The sequence below is a fragment of the Microtus pennsylvanicus genome, chromosome 3, assembly GCF_037038515.1.
Source record: "Microtus pennsylvanicus isolate mMicPen1 chromosome 3, mMicPen1.hap1, whole genome shotgun sequence".
Taxonomy (NCBI): Eukaryota; Metazoa; Chordata; class Mammalia; order Rodentia; family Cricetidae; genus Microtus; species Microtus pennsylvanicus.
This window is the reverse complement of record NC_134581.1, coordinates 81,401,765-81,419,369: the sequence shown is the minus strand read 5'-3', so window position 1 is coordinate 81,419,369 and position 17,605 is coordinate 81,401,765. Positions and strand designations below refer to the sequence as shown.

Below are 17,605 nucleotides of genomic sequence, written 5' to 3'. Positions count from 1 at the left end.
TGGTCCTAGATCCTGTGTGCAGTGTGCAATGTGATTGAAAGCATAACTTTTCATTAACTAAAATTTTCTTGGAAAAATTTAAAGGTATACATAATGCATCTTGATTTTGCTAACTCCACACTCTTTTTTGTCCCTCTTCTACCCCTTTCTTTTTACTATCGTCCCTACAAGAGCAATTATAGGGTGCTTTTCTTCATTTTGGAATTATCATGAACATCTGTATGGTGGAATAGGATCATTTATATGAACATAAGAAGAGAAGGGACCAGCATTGGAAGCTACTTTCTGGGTGAGATTGTTAAGACACCATCTGCAATTGCTCTAAGAGTTACCTTTTGAGTAACATTGTTAGAAACACAATCTGCAATTTGGTGCCTAGCTGACAGAATATATCCCATCATTGGGAGAGGCAGTTCTGTCTAGATCATAGCTCAGTAAATACCACTGTCTTTTTAACTCTCACAATTTCCCAGGATTTGATTCTTCTATAAACATGACAAACCACACTATGGTGACAGAATTCACCTTGCTGGGCATCCCTGAGACAGAAGGCCTGGAGAAGGTCCTGCTCCTCCTCTTCTCAGCCCTGTATGCCTGTGCCCTCCTTGGAAACTTCCTCATCCTTACTGCGGTCATATCCTCCCAGCAACTCCACACTCCCATGTACTTTTTCTTGGGAAACCTCTCCATCTTTGACTTGGGTTTCTGTTCCACTACAGCTCCAAAAATGTTGTCATATCTTTCAGGACAGGGTCGAGGAATCTCTTTCCAGGGCTGTGTTGTACAACTCTTCTTCTATCACTGTCTGGGTTGCACAGAGTGCTTCCTGTACACAGTGATGGCCTATGACCGCTTTGTTGCCATATGCTTTCCTCTGAGATACACAGTCATCATGAACCACAGAGTGTGCTGTGCCTTGGCCACAGGGACCTGGATGAGTGGCTGTGTGCACGCCATTATCTTAACTTCCCTCACTTTCCAGTTGCCCTACTGTGGACCCAGTGAGGTGGATTATTACTTCTGTGACATGCCTGCCGTGTTACTGCTGGCCTGTGAGGACCCTTCTCTAGCACAGCGGGTAGGTTTTACAAATGTTGGTCTTTTATCTCTTATTTGCTTTTTCCTAATACTTGTGTCCTACACTCGAATTGGGATCTCCATCTCAAAAATCCGCTCAAAAGAAGGGAGGCAGAAAGCGTTTTCCACCTGCAGTGCCCACCTCACTGCCATCATCTGTGCTTATGGACCAGTCATCATCATCTACCTACAGCCCAGTCCCAGTCCATTGCTTGGTGCAATAATTCAAATTTTAAACAATCTTGTGACACCCACACTCAACCCACTAATCTACAGCCTGAGGAATAAGGATGTGAAATCAGCCCTGAGGAACATATTTCTTAAGAGAAATCTCAGTCTGGGAAATAAATAAAAATGTCTAAATATTTGCTTAACAATGTTTGAATCACAATTTGATAGCTCAGATTTGCCTCAACAACTTATATCTCAAGATAAATTGACATCTATAGCTTCCAAGGCATTTTAAAATGAAATGTACATTACATCAGTTTACCACATTCTTCGTTGTTTGAAGACACATATTTATTTTATATTTCCTTATGTTTTATAATGAAATATAAGGGATAAAGTGTCTTAGAAAGTCCTGTGTTGATTTTTATGTTCTGTGGATTTTCTCCAAGCTCTCCTTTTCTCACAAGTATTTGTTAGTCATATGATCCTTTAAAGGATTAAGAGATACACTTACTCTCTCAAATAGACTAAAGCAGAATTTCATATATGATGTGGGAGTGTCATATATCAATCTGTTGATTTCATTGGCTAAACAATAAAGAAACTGCTAGGCCCATTGGATAGGCCCACCCTTAGGTGGGTGGAGTAAACAGAACAGAACGCTGGGAGGAAGAGGAAGTGAGGTCAGACTCCGCAGCTCTCCTCTCCGGAGCAGACGCAGGAAAGACGCCATGCTACCTGCTCCAGGGAAGACGCACGCTATGAAGCTCCGACCCAGGATGGACTTAGGCTAGAATCTTCCCGGTAAGCGCACCTAGGGGCGCTACACAGATGATTAGAAATGGGCTAAATTAATATGTGAGAATTAGCCTAGAAGAGGCTAGATAGGAGTGGGCCAAAGCAGTGTTTAAATGAATACAGTGTCCGTGTAATTATTTCGGGGCATAAGCTAGCCGAGCCGGCGGCTGGGGTGTTGGGGGACGCAGCCCCGCCGCCGCCCCATATTACTACACATATATTTTCCAAAAAAGAGAAGGTAAGTTCAATTTTCTACCAGAAATTCATAAATTCAAACTAATTCAAGTTATATTTATGGTGAACTCTTCCAAGCATACAATCTTATGTGATTTCATACTTACTTCTTGTGCACATCTTCTTACTGAACTTAATCCTGTTTCTTGTTCTGTAATTTTACCCCTTAAAAGGCACAGATGTGAATTACTTCTCAATGGGTAGTCAGGAAATCTCCTTTGTTGTTTTAAGTGTTGCTTAAATCAAACAAAAAGAGCAATTAAATTGAACTACATTTATGCATGTTATGTTTCTAAATCAGGTAGTCTTTGTAAACTTTCCAAGGGATAACGTGTGTTTCTTCTCTTTTTATAGTAACATCTAAAAGTCATTTACCTCTATCTAATCACTATGCTTCAAAATACCAAGAAATAAATAGAAAAGTTTCATTTGTAGAACCTCACTGAAGCTTGCTGCCGGCTTCGGGAATCTTCCCTGTGTTTGCCTGACAATACACTATGATGTTATGCCAATAAAATAGGAGCATTAGCTGAGATGCTGCTGAGAGGAAGCAGGGTAAAATATTTTATTTATCATCAAACTTTATTTTCTATAAGACTAACCTTTTATTTTTTTCAAGTCCCCCAGTAAATACTGAAGTTTATTTAGTTTTAGCAATCAGAGGTGAGGAAGCCAGCAGAAAGATGCCTAGCTAAAACCTCGGCATACATGATTTCTATGTTTTCTTCTCAGTTTCATAACGTTCCTTCAAGTGACAGCAAATAAAACTTCAAGTTCATTTTTTTCCATGAATGTTGAAATGCAGAGGACTTATGCTACCTTTTGCTGAGTTTTACATTAATAAATAAATAAGCAATGGTTAGAAGAGACTCTCAGAACTAGATGCTCCCGCGTCCCCCTAGGATGCAGCGATCCAGGCTGGGATGGGCTTTTCTATGACGCAGCTGCCTTTAAGTCATTCCCGCTTCTCTAAGTGACTGTTCACACATCCTGCTCTTAGTCATCTCCATCAACTCGTTGGATAGGCAAGTCTGCCTTCAGCTATCTTTTTGGACTACATTGAGTTATATTTCTCACTAATAATTATCCATCGATTCCAGATGCTGTACAACATTTAAGTGTCCTCTGCGAAGTGAACCCTATTTTGTGTTCCCATGGTATGTAAACACACAGTTCTGAAGGTATTCCTATTCACTGGCAAAGGAGTGAAATCAACCAACTTATGGTTTCTTAATCACACTTTGTTACCTTCAAATAATGTTTGAGAATGCTCCATTTAACTCTCCTATGGATTCTACCAGATAGTGTGTGTTTCTCTGGGGTGTTGAGTTCTCCTCCATGAGAATTCGAGCTAGTAATATGGAAAATTGGTGGTGGGGGTTCCACAGTCATATTGACTATTATGTCTTTGGCCTGTTCCTTCACCTTCTTGGGCTCCAATTTCCTCACTATCTGTTTTGCGAAACAATACCTTCTTTATGTGGATACCCTAAGGATTTAGTGGTATTCATTAAGCCATTGAGCAGCATTTGTAATGATGATGCCTCACAGAACCAAAAATGTCATTTGGGAGATTTTTATGTACTCCCAATCATTCCCAGTTGTTATTAAATTAGTGATGATCTGAAAATGTTAAGCACTTAACAAAATGTCTTCACCTGGTGAATATTGAAGAAATATTCTATATACTATTGAATTTTCATTAAATTACAGCAGTGTTGACTCAGCATATTAATTAACAATGATGTTCCAGGAATTAATCTCTTTTTTTTCAAAGATGTATACACCCTAAAATTATCCCAAAAGAAATGAACATAGGTTAATTAAACAGCTCAGGAACCAAATTGCTCCGAGCATTCAACTGAAAGTAATTTTACCTGGGTGTCACTCTTAGGTTTTGTCAAAGATTTAGTACTTTTACTATTAACAAATACTGTAAGAAGAACTAACAAATCAACCTCTCCATCACACCTGTAGTTAAAAATTACAGGTCAGAAAAAATTCCTGGGAGGAATACAGTAGCCAAATACTCCAACATCTGGAAAGACTTATTTCACCTACAGTCAAAGTGGGCAGAATCTGGAGTTTTATGCAAACTGAAATGAGTTGTTTGAGGGGGGTAAGGTTCTGCTTTGGGAACCCTAACATGGCACTTCTTGGGTAGCCCATGTTTGCCTGGAACAGTATTATATGTTCTCAATAATATCTAAAATTTTACTTATTTATTAATGTATGTAAATGTATGTAGATGCACATGTGCCACCTGGATGCATGTATGAAGAACTCCAACAGTAAGTGACTGTGACATCTGTGTGTGACGAAGTTTAGGAGTCACCAGAGCATCTGATTACACAAAATACCAGTGGTCTATTATGAGGTTAAGTGTATTTACCATAGTTCAATCACCACCGAGTTTTAGTATTAGACTAGAGAGAAAATATGAAGAGTTAGCTGTAGTTACTGTGGAAACAGCAGTTATGATGAGCAGAATAATATTTGTGGGCAAATAATCATATCAAACTAGGAAATTTAAAGAGACTTGGTCAGGAAGAAAGGAATAAAAAGGAGAGGTCTGAGAAATCTGATTACAATGTTCTTTAGCATCTTGTGATTGAATGCACTCTGAAAATCATATTTCAATTCTCATTATTAGTGACTACTTCCCCCAAATCCTCAACAAACATTACCTGTGTGTACTCGGGGAGTGTGAGTTGGTAGAAAAGGACAACAAATGAAAATAATTCATCACCTCTCAGTGGAACCAGGGTATTTTATCACAAATGAGTTTGGAGAAATGTATCATATAACAGGATTATAATGCCACAACATAAATCTGTATGTCATGGGCAAATTTCTCTCTCTAGAAAATTGCTGTCATTTTTCCTCTCAAATATTTAGCTTTAATAATCAGCCTTACTAGGTCCCATTCTTATGTATTTATTTTTTTCTATATGAGAAAAGCTTATAAAATATTACAAGGTATCATAAAGCAATTAAAGGAGAACATTTAGGGATAGTAGTGAAAGTTCCCCGTATGTGATCACATGACTGATCATTTATGAGAACACTATTTCAAACATACCTCTGTATAAGAAATCATTTATATGGATATAAAAGTGAAATGTAGATTGATTTGATGTTTTGTTCTTTCTACCTGCTAAAGAAATGACATTTATGACTCAGGTTGAATTTCTGTCAAATTATTTACTTTTTCTTATTGTTTTTTCTTTTATTTCTGAAAAGGAAAAATTTAAATACTAATTTATGAACATGTATGTTTCTAACTAACATGTTTTTATGCATAAGAAATCTTTAATGTGTCCTAAGTTTTATTTTCTCAGAGTCAAATCAATACATATTTAGAAAGGGATAACAAAATAATGATAAATATTTCAGATTTCATACATCCCACTCTTTTCTATATTTTTTTCTTTTTTTTTTCAAGACAGGGTTTCTCTGTAGTTTTGGAGCCTGTCCTGGAGCTAGCTTTTGTAGACCAGGCTGGTCTCGAACTCACAGAGATCCACCTTCCTCTGTCTCCCGAGTGCTGGGATTAAAGGCATGAGCCACCACCGCCCGGCTCATCCCATTATTTTCTATATTTATTTATTTATTATCTATTTTGTATCCCAACAGTTTCCCCTCCCTCCTGTCCTTCCAAGACCTTCCGCTCCAAATGTGCTCTGCACCCCCTACCCACTCCTCCTCCCATGGACATCAACAAAACATGACAAGTTGAGTTCCAGTAAGGCTAAGGTGCAGCATACACCTCCCCACGCATTAAGGCTGGCAATGCAACTCACTATGAAAAATAGGGTCGCAAAAGCCAACAAAAGAGTCAGAGATAGCTCCTGTTCCCACTATTATGAGTACCACAAGAATACAAAGCTACACAGCTGCCACTTTTTTGAAGAAGGCCTAGGTCAGTCCTTTGTAAGCTCCATGGTTGTCAGTTCAGTCTCTATGGGCTCCTGGGAGCCCAGGTTAGTTGATTCTGTGGATATTCTTGTGACTTCCTTGACCTCTCTGGCTCCTGCAATCCTTCCACCCTCTTTCCAACAGGATTACCAAGTTTGGCTGAATGATTGGCTATACATATCTGCATTTGTTTCCATTAGTCATTGTATGAAGACTCTCTGTTGACAGTTGGGCCAGGCACTGATGTCAGCACATCCCATAGGCAGGACAGACTATAGGTCAGAGGTTATATAGCTGGGTTGGTTCGCTAAGCCATTTACTGGAAGTCTTACCTGGTCACAAAAGATGGTCAGTTGGAAGCTACTTCTTCCCAGTTGCTGGGAGCCTTATCTGTGGTAATCCTTGCAAATTGCTAGGAGTTTGCCTTGCACCAGGGTTTTACCTGACCCTGAAATTCACTCCTTTCCTGTTGGCTCCTTCTGTGTTTTCCCTCTACACCTTCCCACCTGATCCCACATGTTCTGATTCCCACCTCCCTCTAGCCCACTCAGAAAATCCTGTATAACAAGAACTCCAAGTCTTTGAAGAAAGAAATTGGAGGACATATGAGAAAAAGGAAAAATCTTTCATGCTCATAAATAGGTAGGATTAACTTAGAAAAATGACCATCTTATCAAAAGCAATCTATACATTTAATGCAATCCCCATTAAAATTATAACACAATTCTTTATAGACCTTGAAAGAACAATACTCAACTTCATACAGAAAAACAAAATGCCCAGGATAGTTAAAACAATACTGTACAATAAAAAGACTTGTGGAAGTATCACCATTCATTATTTCAAGATCTACTACAGAGTTATAGTAATAAAAACTGCACGGTATTGGTATAAAAACAGATAGGTGGATTAATGTAATCAAATAAAAGACCCAGGTATAAATCTATACACCTATAGACACCTGATTTTCAACAAAGAATCCAAATTAAACAAGGGAAAAAAAAGAAAGCATCTTCAGCATATGCTGGTCTAACTGGATGTAGATGAATGTAAACAGATCCATATATATCACCCTACAGAAAACTCAAGTCCAGTTGAATCAATGACCTCAACATAAATCCAGATATGTTGAACTTGATAGAAGAGAGAGTTTGAAATAGCCTTGAACTCATCAACACAGAAGACAACTTCCTGACTAGAATACTAATAGTACAGACACTAAGATTAACAAATAATAATTGGGATTTGGGCAGTGGTGGCGCATGCCTTAATCCCAGCATTTGGGAGACAGAGGTAGGTGGATCTCTGTGAGTTGAAGGGCAGCATGGTCTACACAAACTAGTTCCAGGATAGGCTCCAAAGCTACAGATAAACCTTGTCTCAAAAAAATAAACCAAAACAAAACAAGAAGACAAATCATAATTGGAACCTCATGAAACTGAAAAGCTTCTGTAAGGCAAAGAACACTCACAGTCAATAGGACAAAATGGCTACATACAGAATGGGAAATGATTTTAACAAACTCCACATCAGGCACAAGGCTAATCTCTAAAGTATGTGAAGAACCCAAAAAACAAACCTAGAAATCAACAAACCAAATAATCTAATTTAAAAATGGGCTATAGATCTAAATAGATAATTCTCAACAGAAGAATCTCAAATGGTTATGAAACACTTAAAGATATGTTCAACATCCTTAGCCACCAGAGATTCACAATAACTCTCAGATTCCATCTGACACATGTCAGAATGGCTAAGACCAAAAACACAAGTGACAGCTTCTGTTGGAGAGGATGTGGGGCATGAGGAACACTCCTCCATTGCTGGTAGGAGAACAAACTTGTACAGTCATTTTGGAAATTACTATGGCAGTTTTTAGAAAATTAGGAACCAATATACGTCAAGACTCAGCGATCCTACTCTCGGGTATATGCCCAAAAGATGTTCAGTCACATCATAAGGACACTTGCTCAGTTCTGTTCACAATAGTTGAGCTTTATACATAATATCCAGAAACTTGAAACAACCCAGAAATGTCTCAACCAAAGAATGAGTATTCAAAGTGTGGTACAGCTGTTAAAAACAATGACTTCATAAAATTTGAAAGCACAGTGAAAGAACTAGATTCCAGAGTGAGATAACCCAGATTCAGAAAGTCAAACATGGTATGTACTAACACATAAGTGGATATGAGCTATAAGATAAAGGATAACAATTCTATAATTCACAGTCCTGGCGAGGTTAAGTAATAGAGGACTCAAGGGGTAACACTTGGATCTCCCTAGAAAGTAGAAGTTAAATAAAAGACATGTATTCCATTCTAATTTATATATATTTGCATATTTGTGTTCTCTATCTGCAATTTAATATTCCAGAATGCTTCTATTCTGTGATGATAATTATGCTCTTTTATCACAGTTTGGGTTGTTAAATGGTATTGAGTAACTCAATGAACTCTTAATTGGACATGTCCTTTGGGCATCCCATTGTCTATAAAATTATGGTTGAATGTCTCAACTTTTCCAGATGAGATGGTACAGTGGGTTCTCCCACCAGAATCCAACAATAAGAACAATAAATGTAATGTATGATATATAAATAAAAATGTAGAACTAAGATTTTCTGTGGTTTAGATGACTGTGAGTAATTCTAGGAGAGATATATAATCATTAGGTTGTACCCTATGTCACCCTTTTTCCATCTAGATGGGTTTCATTGTCTTATTACTTCATTTAAGGGAAATTTTTTCGCACATTTGATACTGGGTGGTTTTTTTTTATTTTTGTTTTGTCTTGTTTTATATTATGGTTGAAAAAGTTTAGAGATTTGGGAAAATAAAAATGGAAACAAATCCCACAAGTGATGCCATGAAAATTAAGATCTGGCATGGACTGGATTGAAATCCTCAGTAAATAGAATTTTCATAGTTTTTTTTTTTTTCGATTGCTGGGATAAAAATACAATGACCAAAGGAACTTGTAAAAGAAAAAGTTTTATTTGGCTTATGGTTTCAGAAGATTGGAGTCCGTGATGGATAAGCTAAGGAATAGCTGTGAGCTCCCACCTTGATCTACACCCATGAGTCAGGAGTGAGCACCAGGAATTGTACCTCAAAACCCAGGACCTAGTGAGAGACTTCCTCCAGCAGGACCATACTTCCTAATCCTTCAAAAACAGTCCCCCCCCCAAGCAAGGACAAAGCTTAATATATGAGCTAATAGAGCTCATTCTCATTTGAAATACCACAAATGTCCTTGTTTTCCCCTCGGTCTCTGATTTTTTTTTTAATTGAGAAATTTTTCTCACCTCCAGAGTTCGTAGAGGCAAAGTTAATAAAATGCTGCTTGGAGAGAAAATTAATTAATAAGCATAATAACTGAACAAGTAGGACCTATTCCATATCACTGGGTGAGAAACCTGTCCAATGGTTTAGGCTGATAGTAATATAATGCACTGACAGCATAGTGTAGGGATAAAATCATGGCAAAGGAGTCTCGAAAAGGACTTGGGTCAGTCCTTGTTTTATCTGAATATGGCACAGAGAAAAAGACTTTACCCCACCTCCAAATGGTGCCAAAAGTAGAGCAGAATGACTGGCGATGATAGAGTCAATGCATTAAAAAGACCTGTGTCTGTGATCATTCCCAGTTATCTTTTGGCCCACTCTTTTCTGTCATAAAGGGCTTTAGAGCTACCATTGAGTGGCACATTGGCAGGCAAGTTATTTAAGGAGGCTTTATTTCTAAGGACTTAAAAAGGTGTGTGTGTTTAAATCCTTACTTTATTTACTTATTTTTTAATTGACTTGAGTGGGTGAAAGTGTGAAGGCCAAAGATAAGACTCAATAGGTAAAGTACTTGTCATCAAACATCAAGCATTGTGCAGTCACCTTTCTTTTAACTAAAGCTGTGATTGTGAATGATAAAGTAAGCTGGTTTGGTATCTTGAGGACCGTATCCTTAAAGTACTTTTAGGGATGTGTAAACTTTACTTTATGGACATCAAATGAAAATTAAGTAAGGTGGTATATATAAAAATATCACCTCAGTGTCTGAAGAACAATTAGTGTTCTAAAAATATAACTTAAGAATCTATAAAATGCGACTGGGAAAGGCTAAAAGGTATGAAGCAGAAGTGCATGCCAAGCACAACAGAAGCTGAAGTGGGGCTAGACTTGACACATAGAGAAGTAAAAGAAGAGTCAAAGGTCTTTTCAATTTTAATTACAAAATTGAAAGTCATGTATCAAGACAAGAAAAACATCTTTTGACATTTTATGAGGCTACAGATTACTTACCCAGAAAAGAATGGCAAATAAGAATAGTTATAGAATTAATTTTGAGACATTTGTGATGATAGAGACAAAAAAATTAGAAAATACTATAAATGTTTTCTCTTATGGGTTTGTTTGTTTAAAAGAATGAAACAGGAGATTAATGGTAACAGAATAATTTAAAAAATTAATTATGAACTCCATATTTAATTTTTAAACACCTAAGCTAAACTGTGAAACACCCTTCTTAAGGACCTCTTTACTTCCTTGTTCCTCAGTGAATAGATTAAAGAGTTTAGCATGGGTGAGACAATATTGTTTAATATTTGCACCACAGCACCAAGCAGAGGGTTTGGTGTGCGCTGCAGGTAGATAATGATGACAGGTCCATAGGCACAGAGGATGGCAGTGAGGTGGGCACTGCAGGTGGAGAATGCTTTCTGCCTGCCCTCTGCTGAACAGATTCTCAGAATAGCAATTCCAATATGTGCATAAGAGACACAAACACTGAAGAGAAGCATCAGAGCCAGAAAGCCAACATTAATGGAACCCACCTTCTGAGCCAGTCTGCTATCAGAGCAAGCCAAAGGCAAAACTGCAGGAAGGTCACAGAAGTAATGGTGGACATGATTGGGCCCACAGTAAGTTAACTGAAAAGTAAAGGATGTCAGAATGCTGGACTGAAGACCACCAACCAACCAGGATACTGTGACCAAACTCAGGCACACTCCAGGTTTCATGATGAGCATGTATCTCAGTGGGTGACAGATGGCAACATAGCGATCATAAGCCATCACAGAATAGAGGCAACCTTCAGTACAACCCAGAAAGTGATAGAAGAAGAGCTGGGCGGCACAGCCTTTGTAAGAGATGGCTGGGCTCTGACCAGAGAGATAAAATAGCATCTTGGGACAGGTTACTGATGGGAATAACATGTCAAAAATGGATAGAAGTCCCAAGAAGAAATACATAGGGGTGTGAAGGGTAGATGAGGAAACAATTGCTGTGAAAATGAGTAAATTTCCAAGCAATGTGAAGATGTAGATGAATAAGAACACAACAAAGAGTAGAGTCTCCAGTCCTTGTGTCTGAGGTATTCCCAATAGAACAAATTCATCCAGCAATGTTTGATTTCCCATGGTCCAGGAAGCTTATTTTGGATTTTCCTAAACATGAAAATATGAATGTAGAGGTTGATTTATTGTCATGGTTTTTAATAATTTTTCCTTAGAAATAACAATGGGAGTTATTTCAAGGTCATTTGTGTGCTATAAAACATAATACTAACACAGACTTCATATTAGAGATTTATTTCCTCTCAAGCATGAATACGAATAAAGTAAAGCCTTAACATGCAGAAGCAATGGATGAGGTAAGATGACAGAGTTCCAAATAGAAGAGTGACATGGTTTAGCTAATTCCCATAATTCTTTATTCAGAATTAATACAGAATGAAAATCCAACCTGGAAAATTGTTCCTCCTCTTTCCTTTTAGAGCATTTTAAATTACTCAATTACACTCAGTGACAGCTTTTGAAAGAGATGGCTGAGCTCGGACCATACTAAATGTTCATTAAAGTTGAATTCAGGTTGCCCCCTTCTAATTTGAACTATGAGTTATCATAAGAGTACAATTTGTGTAGTATTTACCTATTCTAATTTCACACACACATACATATATTTGTGTATAAATGTAGATTGATGCATACATGCATTGTGTGTAGGTTGGTTGGGACATTTACTCATATGAGAAGGCTCATTTGCATGAAATGAACTTAGAGTGAAACTTTTCACTATTATTAGATTGTTAAATTCCCTAGAATTTAGCAGCTATGGTGCATTTTGTGGGTTTTAGATTTTAGTGGAATTACATGCTATGTAAATAAAGAAATATAAAATATTTTACAATGTTAATAATCATTGTATATTAAATTCTGAAAGGTTATTGCATTAAAACAAAAAGTCTGGACTTCTTGGAAACTTAATGTTTGTAAATGCTTAATTTTCCAAAGAAATTAGGGTAAGCATGTTTAGTCTGGCCCAATATTCCCAGTAGATATTAGGACATAGTTGGATAACGCTAAATAACGAAAGAATGTTCAGCAGAGGACATGTAGAATGTACTCTTTTGTTACATACATCCCCTTGTACTGTCATTCAGTCTCTATGTCCTAATTTGCTTTGTTTAGTTTGAATAGAAATAGGCAACTGAATATGCTGAGAACCCAAATGTACTTCTTGGTAAGTGTGATAAGAAGGCTGTTAAAATGCTTTCCTTTCAGTGTTCTTGGAACTCAGACAGGAGCAGACCGTGTTTCACGTTGCATTTTTACCTTACACATCTTCATGAGATATAAATTATGTAGAATTTATCCAGTGATCATTGCTATAGTGTCTAACTCTTGTGTTCATTTTTGTCTGTTCTTTTCTTACAATTAATGATTACTGTGTAAAAAATTGTCTTTAAAATCTTGGAAATGATAAGTCAATACCCTCACCATCCATATATGATGTTATGGTGAGACTTAGTCCAGCATCTAAAAAGCTTGAGGTCCCTAAAATAAAGGCTGCAATTTTTTATCTAAATCTAGTCTAGGAAAGTGTTTACTGAAGAGCTGCAACTTTTGTCTTTGCTCAGTGGATGCATCCCTGAATGACAAATTGGAAATTTCAATGTGGACAGAGCTGGACTATGTATTCCAGGAAGACACCTTGTCTATCACAGTTATTACTACAGCTCTGTAACATAATTGTGGTGTTACCTACTTGTTTTGATACCAAATTTCTGAAGACTCAGAAATGATTACTTTTACCCTGGAATCATATCCAGGACTTTGAAACAATGAACTTCAGAACCACAGCATTCATCTTCTGTCCCCAGATTCCATACCTACTGGATAATATTAAGACACTCTTCACCTTGTGAGGCATTTGATTCTTGAGCAAGAAGAGAGGCAGTCTGAATGCCCAAACATCTTCATAGTTGCTGGCAAGTAATCATTGTCATTGGTAAAGGGAAAAATTTGATAATTGTAAGTAGGGTGAAGAGTAAACGGAAGAAAATGGAATTTCCTGAGGACATCCACATGAGAACATCACTATTATTGACAATTTACATAACAACATGAAAAAAGGGAAAAAGTATGAATAGAAATTAGTGTAAAAGTATCGGAAATACATACATATCTGAAATCCCTACATACATACACAGAGCACTTAAGCTACATTTAGTGTTCATTTTACTTAATAAATTATTAAAATATTACTGTAATTTATTTTTGCTATTGTGTGAAGTCTATAATGAATGTTTATTGCATTGAAGTAACTGAATCATGAATATGTTAGGGTTCTTGTTAGAAGAAAGTTAATCTTCTTCCTGTTTACTCTTTAAAAATTTTACTATTTCTCATGGAACATCATCTGGGATTGAATTCAGTTTGGGTATATGCAGCATTGTAGAGAAGAGGTCATGGTCACTGGTTGTTCCAGAGTTCTGGAACAGCCATATCCATATATAAACATCATTAGAGTTTTCAGGACGACTTAATTTAGTCTCAGTAAGCATAAAGGGCAAACAGCAAAATTGCAGTGTATGTGTATGAATGCATTTCAGGGAAATAATATTAACAAAAATGTATAGAAGATGTTGAAATGTAATGAATAATATGAACCATGAAAATGTAGGACACAGTGGGGAAGAGAGTATCATTGAAAACCATGATAAAATGAAAAAATACCATTGAAAACTTTTAGAGTTATTCTCTATAGAGTGCTTAATGTGTAATGATTATTGAGTTTTATGCATATTATTGGTGATCTCGGATAATATCACTCTCCCAAAATCCCTGTTAAAAATAAAAATATGATTTGCCTTGGATATGATGGAATTCTGATGCTGCCAGAAGGAAAAGGGGAAGTAATGAGAAGAAATAAGAATTTAAGGAGAGCAGGTTTACTTTAAATGTTAACCATTCTAGCCATTTGTAGTGTAGAAGGGTCCAGGAATGTTATTTTACATCTCCACCCAAGGCAAGGGATCAGGAGGGAACACACTGGTTTAATATTGGCATGAACACCACAAAGTAGGAATGCCTCTTTAAGAAACCCTTTGTTCCCTTATAGAGATAGCTGAAATTTGTTGAGAAATATAGCAAGTAATAAGAAGAATGGGGACACGGGCTTAAGTGCAGATAGTATCCCCTACAGCTCACATGAAACTAGCCTCTCAAAACATTCCAACACTGGGTGGTATAAATGACACTCATATCACTGATGTGCAAGAGAAAGCGTAAGCCACCATGCAGCCAATTGTAAAGCAGCATATACAAGATTCATGCTAAGATTACAAATCAAACAGAATAAAGCCTTAGGAAAATAGCACAGTTTGCAAACGGAGATGCTGATTGCCAGCGTTTTGTAACATTTTCCCTTACAAATTCAAGCATAATTTAAAAATAAACACATAAAACCCCAAAGCTTCTCACTGATTCTATACTCACCACTAGGCCAGCTCATAAGAATCACATACGTCTATAAAAAAATGGTGAGTCAAGTAGCAACTTAGGAAAACTCGGCGTTAGATTGGATATAATTTCATAAAAGACAGAACTCAAAATTAAAGCACTTTTTTTCAGAAAGATTTTTTAAAAAAGGTCTAGTCAAAGTAACTTAACCAGAATTATAAAACCCTGATTTTAAAATTCTCGTGTGGTGGAGGGGGGAGGGTAGGAGGTGTGGTGTGTTTGCATGTGGCCTGTGTGTGCACATACGGAGGCCAAGGATCAACTTCAGTTACCTTGACTATGTCTCTCTACCTTAAATTTTTGAGACAAGGTCTTTCACTGACGAGAGCTTGGTGTTATGATTCGATGGCCATCAAGCCCTCAGAATCACCTTGTCACCATGCTCCACCTACTAATGCTGGGATTTCAGGTGTGCATCATCATACCCAGTTTTTGGATGGCTGCTGAGAATAAGAACTGGAACAATTCTGATTCTTGATTATATAACTACAGGTCCATGATTTATAACTTTTATACTCAGGTTCTCATCTTAAGCAAGGACAAAATTGTACATCAGAAACCCAAGCCAAATTCCACAGTTAAATTTGCCATTTCCAGCAGATTTTTGAGAGTAAAATGGGATGTTGTGACTGTTCAAAGCAACACCATGAGAGTAAAAAGGGAAATCCATGTCTGACCATTGAGTGACCATTACTTTTTTCTCACTTGCTTCTGCTCTGTGTCACCTGATACTGATGTTTGATATTTTTATTTTTATTTATTTATTTAGTGTATGCTACTATAACATTCTTTGTGACTGCATGGGTATTGCAATGAACATATGAAGTGCTGTTGTAAGTCACACCTGATTTACACTAAACATCTACTTAACGAACTTCACTAAAGTGGAACAAAACTCACTTCACAGAGTCGCTGGAAAGATTTAATGCGGTGATGATCTTGAAATGTTCTTACACACAGGATCACACTACATAGTGAGTCCCACGGTTTCATGGCAAGGTGGGAGTCTGTTACTAAAGCATTTGCGAAGGTGACTGACTGAAACAAAAGTGAGTATGTTAATCCAGAATGAGATTACCCAGAAAGAAAGAATAATGCCTGAAGATATGTAACTAGAAAACAAGCTTTTGAAAATACTGTATTTCAGGTAATAAGGAAAAAGGCAGACTTTTATGAATGAATGCATCCATCTTTCAGAAAATTAGGAAGACAGGCCTGAGCATTTGTCTTATGTATCTTTGGTAAAGGTTATTATTTTTTCCCTTTGAAGGAAAATATTTAACTAAGTTCTATAATGGCAATCTTTTGTAGTACTGTGGAACATAAAAGGTGATTAATTAACAATGAATAATGATCCGGTAAAAGTCCTCTTTCCTCCATGTGGTAAGACGCTAAGTGGCACCAGGACACTGATCATTACCTTGACGGATAAGGAAGCCCAAAATAAGGACTTACCTATAAATCCTTGCATCCCAGGACTTCCATAGTGTGAAAAACAAAACTTAAAAGAAGGAAGGGAAGAAGATTTAAACACTTACTTCGTTACAGATAATAACAGCTCAATGAGGGAGTTAATCTTTCCCTTCTTCCAAAAGAGAAGGGACTCTCACCACACTAAGTGTTCCCCTCCCATGATGCCAGCATTGGGTTTGAGATTTCTTTTTTTTTTTAACTTAAAAATCACAAGTGGCCTCTTTTTTATTCAGGACAATGCACAACAGAGTGTACTACACCATTGGTGACAGGATGGTGTGCTGTTAGTGCAAGGGAAAAGATCCTCTGTGTTTATAGGATTTTAAATGATGTCATGGTCCCTCCAGAACCTCATTTATGTTATAAGACCCAAGAGTAGAAGTCTTCTGAGCTCAAGGAGTGATTCAACACTTATTCCACAACGGTTCAATAAGGAAGATAATCCCTAGAGAAATTGACAAAGAGTGTGTGAACCCCTTGTGACCACCCCACTTTCTCTGCTGTGTAAATGCCTCATTGGACCACCTGTTCCCTGGGAACCTCTGCAAGTTGCTATGCCAAATCTATTGTTTTTCAAATTTGCATCATTCCCTAATCTCTTGTGGCCTCTAATTTCCTTTGAAATTTGACTTGTTATTGATATCATAACAGTTCTAGGGCAGGCTAGTAATGTTAAAATTGATAGTTGTGGACTTGGCTCCACTTAGGTTTTCTTTCATTATAAGTCTCAATCCTGAAAGCATATATATATATATGAAGCTTTATACAGACTGAGCAGGCTGTATTTATGTATTTAGGGATATATATGAATATTCATATATATATATATATATATATATATATATATATATATATATATGTACTAACAATGTTTGGGGGTTTCCATGGAGCCTCTTTGGCGAACAACAAAATTAGGTAGAACCCATTCCTGGCACTAGAGGTTTACTTGGTGGTGAGATATGTACTGCTGGAGCTTTGTTGTCCTCAATATTTGGTGATTTCAAGTAGTTTTATCCCACAGATGTGTATATTTCAAGGAGCTTGTATTGCAGCAGGTTTCCATATAACCTCTCAGATGGTGCTTAGTTTTAGTTTTCCCTCTCTTTATTCCCTTCATCATTCTGCTTCTGGCCTCTTG

The 17,605-nt window shown here is 37.1% G+C and overlaps 2 protein-coding genes across 2 annotated transcripts; one reads left to right on the top strand and one right to left on the bottom strand.

Annotated features, from left to right (window-relative positions):
- The first annotated feature begins 490 nt into the window (after positions 1 to 490).
- LOC142847119 (putative olfactory receptor 10D4) lies at positions 491 to 1,429 on the top strand. The gene has a single exon (XM_075967848.1). It carries the CDS (start codon positions 494 to 496, stop codon positions 1,427 to 1,429), a length of 936 nt encoding a protein of 311 aa, XP_075823963.1. The 5' UTR covers positions 491 to 493.
- A 9,263-nt stretch (positions 1,430 to 10,692) lies between these two features.
- LOC142847118 (olfactory receptor 10N1-like) lies at positions 10,693 to 11,610 on the bottom strand. Its single transcript, XM_075967847.1, has one exon. It carries the CDS (start codon positions 11,608 to 11,610, stop codon positions 10,693 to 10,695), a length of 918 nt encoding a protein of 305 aa, XP_075823962.1.
- Between the last annotated feature and the right edge of the window lie 5,995 nt (positions 11,611 to 17,605).

What these genes read in the sequence shown, in the direction of transcription:
- LOC142847119 (XM_075967848.1), top strand. Translation starts at nt 494, where the DNA reads ATGACAAACCACACTATGGTGACAGAATTCACCTTGCTGGGCATCCCT.
- LOC142847118 (XM_075967847.1), bottom strand. Translation starts at nt 11,610, where the DNA reads ATGGGAAATCAAACATTGCTGGATGAATTTGTTCTATTGGGAATACCT.